Consider the following 4,986-nt stretch of genomic DNA (forward strand, 5'->3'; position numbering starts at 1 on the left):
TCCCTATGGGAAGGGCAAGGGATCTGACCCCATATGTGTATCCCCTCATCTTCCCTTTGCGGTTTGGAGAAGGCCCATGGGACAGATTACCTCATCGATGCTGGCCAGAAAACTCCTCACTGACCAGTTCAGGCTACACTGCAAGGAGCAAAGGTATTACCGGATTTGGTGACTTGGTCAAAATGACGCCATTTTGGGCCCGTGGTTTTCTTTTGAACACCATTAAACACACTTCCGTGTTCCTCTGCCCACCCAGGCCCTGGCGACTACTACTCTACTTTCTGTCTCCATGAACGGGGCTGTGTTGGGTATTTGACGCATGTGGAATTGTAGCTTATTTGTTCTATTGTGACAGGCATGTCCCAGCGTCGTGTTTTCATGGTTCATCCATGTTGCAGGGGTCAGCACTTTGCACAGCTGAACGATACTCCATGGTATGGACCACCCAATTTCATTCACTTGTTCATCTGTCCATGGAGACCTGGGTTGTTGCTACCTTTGGGCTACTGTAAATAATGCTGCTATCAACGGGTTCTACAGGTATCTGTTCTAGTTCCTGCTTTCAGCGATGTTGGGTACATATCCAGAAATGGGTATGTATGGTGTTCGTTTGGTGTTCATATGGTAATTCTAGATTTTTCTGGAACCGCCCTACCCGTAGAGGCTGCACGCATTATTTTCACAGTCCCACCAACAGTTTTCAAGCCTTTGTATGGGAGAACTCTAGGGAGGGGATGGAGAACTCTTCACACTAGTGGAGAAGACATCGTGATTCAATCAAGGCTGTTCAAGGTCTCGACCAAATTTCAATATATACCTTATTAAATTTTTGATAAAAGATCAGCACACCCATATCCACACACACACCCCCCATGTGAAACCAAGCTAAGACTTTTACTACACACAGATGTGAAGATAAAATTATCTGACAGTGTACGAGACAAGTATAAAAACTAAACTCTTTATTTCATGGTCACATTTCCTTTTTAACTCAAGTATGAAAAAAAATTAAAAGACGCGCTTAGTGTTACCCGTCATCTAAGGAGCCCACCAAAATCGACGCTATTTATAGACATTAAAAAACCAAATGAAAGCCAAAGCCCTGGAAACCCAACGTGAGTACAGAACTCCAAGTGAGTATGATTGCCCGGGTCAGCGGGACGCAGCCCGGGAGGGGTTTTCCCCGACGATGTACCACACCCGGTTTCGGTTTCTTCTTGACCCGAGTTACCAGGAATCCTCCCAGTGGGATGAGATGCTGCGGCTTTCTGGGAGGGAAGTATTCTGTCACTTCCAGAAGCTACTTAACCTCTGCCAGCCTCGTTCTGTGGATCTGTTATGAGCACATGGAGCTAGAGCCCAGGAGGAGGTGGGATGTGGGAACGCAGATCCCGTGCGAGCTTACATGCAAAGGAGTGTGAGCCTGGTGTGATAAGCAGCCTCGTAAGACGGTTCAGAGGCTCGCTGACTCCTGGTCCTCACCTCGTGTAGAATATCCCATCCGGGGCTACCGACTTGCATCCAACAAAGAGAATACAGCACCAGTATTGGGATGTCCCTTTTGAGATTAAGTTACAAAAGTTCTGTTACTTCTATCTTGCTACCATTCTCTGGCTTTTCTTACTTGCTTTCTCTGATGCAGACAGTTTCCGTGTTGTGAGCTGCCCCGAGGACAGCTCCTTGTAACAAGGAACAGAGAGGGTGACCTTCAGCCCACAGCCATGAGAAACAAAGACTCTTATCCAGCAGCTCGCAAGGAGCTGACTTTTGCCAACAACCGCAGGAGGGAGCGGAGCAGGGGGTCTCTCCCCAGTGGAGCCCAACCCAGCCTTGTGACAGACTCTGAGCCCACAACCTGGCCTAGCCACGCCGATTCCTGACCCATGGAAACCGTGAGATGGTAAGCGTGTGTCGTTTTAAGGGGTTAAGTTTTGGGGTAACCTATGATTAGACCATGATAGAAAACTAATACACCCAGGTAGGCAGTCCTGTGCTTAAAGAGACAATAAAATCACTTGTATTCATTGTGCAATCGCATTTACAAAATTATTTATATATGATCAATAAACAACTGGGTTTATCGCAACGCTGAGAAAGAAAACCAGAACTTTACACAACCTGGAACAAGAGTTTAGTGCTTCACAGAAATGCCATTTCTCTGCGGAGTCGAGCTGACCACACAGCTTTCTGACTCCCTGCAGAACATGTGCCATCAAGTCTGAAAACCACACTCCACTGAATTTCTTCAAATTTGTAAGCCAACTATAAAAATCTACAAAACTCTAGCAGGTTTAAAAAAAAAAAAGAACAATAGAAAACAAAGTATTATCTGTCCTCCTGGCTGAATTTACCTTGCTGTAAAAGTCATCATTCGTACAGTTAAAATTCACAGGTAAACATGAGCTCTCCCATTCATAAGAAATGTCCAAACAGGCAAATCCACAGAGACAGAAAGCAAGGTAGTGCTTGCCAGCACGAGGCCAGACAATAGGGAATGACTGCTAAAAGGCATGGGGTTTCTTTCTGGGGTGATGAGAATGTTCTAGAATTACACCATGCTGCTTATCTGTACAACTTTGTGAATATACGAAAAAACAAATATTCAATTGTACATTTTAAAATGGTGAGTTTCATGGTTTCTGAATTACATGTCAATTAGAAAGAATCTGTAGGCAAGCTCTTACGGAGGAAAGTGAGTCCCTTTAAACATCCCTCCCAGGGTGCCTGGGTGGCTCAGTGGGTTAAGCCACTGCCTTTGGCTCAGGTCATGATCTCGGGGTCCTGGGATCGAGTCCCGCATCGGGCTCTCTGCTCAGCAGGGGGCCTGCTTCCCTCTCTCTCTTTCTCTGCCTGCCTCTCCATCTACTTGTGATTTCTGTCAAATAAATAAATAAAATCTTTAAAAAAAAAAAATAAAAAAAATAAACATCCCTCCCAGACAGTTACGCTACATCCCCAGAAGGACGTGCATCACCGCAGAACAGCTTACATGTCCCTTTTTCTTTCTTTCTTTTTTTGCATTGCGTCTTCTAGGAAAATGCTAGCAAAAATCCTTCTCCAGTAAATGTGTATTGTTGTTGTTGTTTAAATGTGTTTTGGGGGGCGCCTGGGTGGCTCAGTGGATTCAGCATCTGCCTTTGGCTCAGGTCATGGTCTCCAGGTCATGGGATCGAGTCCCATATTGGGCTCCCCGCTCAGCAGGGGGTCTGTCTTTCCCTCTCCCTCTGCCCCTGCCCATGCTCGCTCTCGCTCTCTCAAAGAAATAAAAATAAAATCTTAAAAAAATTATTTTTTTAAATGTGTTTTTGTTCATTTACATGTTAGATTCATTTTAAAAACTCTGGACAATTTTCACCTTGTTTTATAATAATTAGTTACTCCTTGCTACGCATGACAAGGTAGGGAAACTTACCAAAACAAAGCGTTTAAGGAGGAAGAAAGTGTAAATCTTTTCAAAGATTCCACTTCAGCATCTCAGTTTATTTAAACATCACTCCCAGACACATACGGGGGCTGTATATGCTCCCCATCATCACACAGCAGCACACACTCCACACCAGGCAAGAATCTTCACTTGACAAACGGCCTAGTGTTCTGAATGGGGGCAGCATCTTTCGAGGAGAACAGGAGGGCAAGAAAACATTTACACTCTATAGCATGATGATAAGGAACTTGAGACAGAGGACTTGCAAAACAACATTTCTGAACGATTATAATTGACAGAACAAGTTTCCCTTATTCTGCTTATTTTAAATAGCTAATGTCTGTAAACTTGAACACCAACCCTGACTGACTGAGCAGTCTTGATTCTCTGTGTTTCCTTCCAGAACAGCGTCCAGCACTCTGCGGACGCTGAAGGTGGCTTCTTCAGCCGAGCCGACGTCCCGCGCGTTGTCCGCCACAGTGCCGCACCTCGCTGGTGCCCCGGGTCAAATACTCCGGTAGTCAGAGCCCCGGGCCACGATGGCAGCGGCTGCCCACTCCACGGAGAAAAATGAAATGGTCCCAAAGAATCCAAATATCACCATGACCAGGAGTTGCCAGTGAAGGAGAAGGTAGTTACTGTAGAAAAATGCCACGGCTGCGCAGATGGACTGAGAGGAAACAGAACGGGTCAGAAGACGCCCTCAGGCGACCCCACTGCTCCCCAGCAAGCCCCGCCACCCTCTGCCCGGATGGGACTTTATCAGCCACCAGGTCACAGATGCGCACCCTACATTCCGGCGGAGCTGGCAGCTCAGGCAAGCGGAAATGTTATTCTAAATAGGATTTTGCAGGGTGCCTGCGTGGCTCAGTCAGTCAAACATCTGCCTCTGGCTCAGGTCATGATCCTGGGGGCCTGCGATTGAGCCCCACATCAGGCTCCCTGCTTGGCGGGGAGCCTGCTTCTCCCGCTGCCCCCCACCACACTCATGTGGGCCCACTTGCTCTCAGTCTCAAATAAAATCTTTTTTTTTCTTGAGATTTTATTTATTTATTTGTCAGAGAGAGAGACACACACACACACAGAGCACAAGCAGGAGGAGTGGCAGGCAGAGGGGGCGGGAGAAGCAGGCTTCCCACTGAGCAGGGAGCCCGATGTGGGACTCGATCCCAGGACCCCAGAATCATGACCCGAACCGAAGGCAGATGTTTAACTAACTGAGCCACCCAGACGTCCCTCAAATAAAATCTTTAAATAAATAAATAAAATAGTATTTTTGTGAGAAACTGAGTAATAAAATAACGTACACACCCAGTCAGAAATGCGCTCGTCTACAGGACAAAGGGACTCTGGTACCTAAGGCAGGAAGCCTCTAATCTGCACACTAAAACCAGAACAGCAAATCTCTTGCACTAGCGGGGGTGGGGGGGATCAGGCCCCGTCGCTGCTTCCACAGTCCAATCAGAAATACTTTCAAGGATGCCCCTGACTCTCGTTTCAGAACCATCGAGAAAACAATGTTAAAGCACTTTAAAAAAAAAAAAAAAAAAAAAAAAAAAAAA

The 4,986-nt window shown here is 46.3% G+C and overlaps 1 protein-coding gene across 1 annotated transcript in view; it reads right to left on the reverse strand.

The window, feature by feature from the left end:
• Window positions 1-945: 945 nt before the first annotated feature.
• Window positions 946-4,986, reverse strand: part of MFSD11 (major facilitator superfamily domain containing 11) — a 27,246-nt gene continuing 23,205 nt past the window's right edge. The window contains exon 14 of the mRNA XM_059378629.1: window positions 946-4,094. Within this exon, the coding sequence (XP_059234612.1) occupies window positions 3,930-4,094 (165 nt within the window). The 3' untranslated portion in view covers window positions 946-3,929. The remainder of the gene's footprint in view (window positions 4,095-4,986) is intronic.

The sequence above is a fragment of the Mustela nigripes genome, chromosome 16 (genome assembly GCF_022355385.1).
Source record: "Mustela nigripes isolate SB6536 chromosome 16, MUSNIG.SB6536, whole genome shotgun sequence".
Taxonomy (NCBI): domain Eukaryota; kingdom Metazoa; phylum Chordata; class Mammalia; order Carnivora; family Mustelidae; genus Mustela; species Mustela nigripes.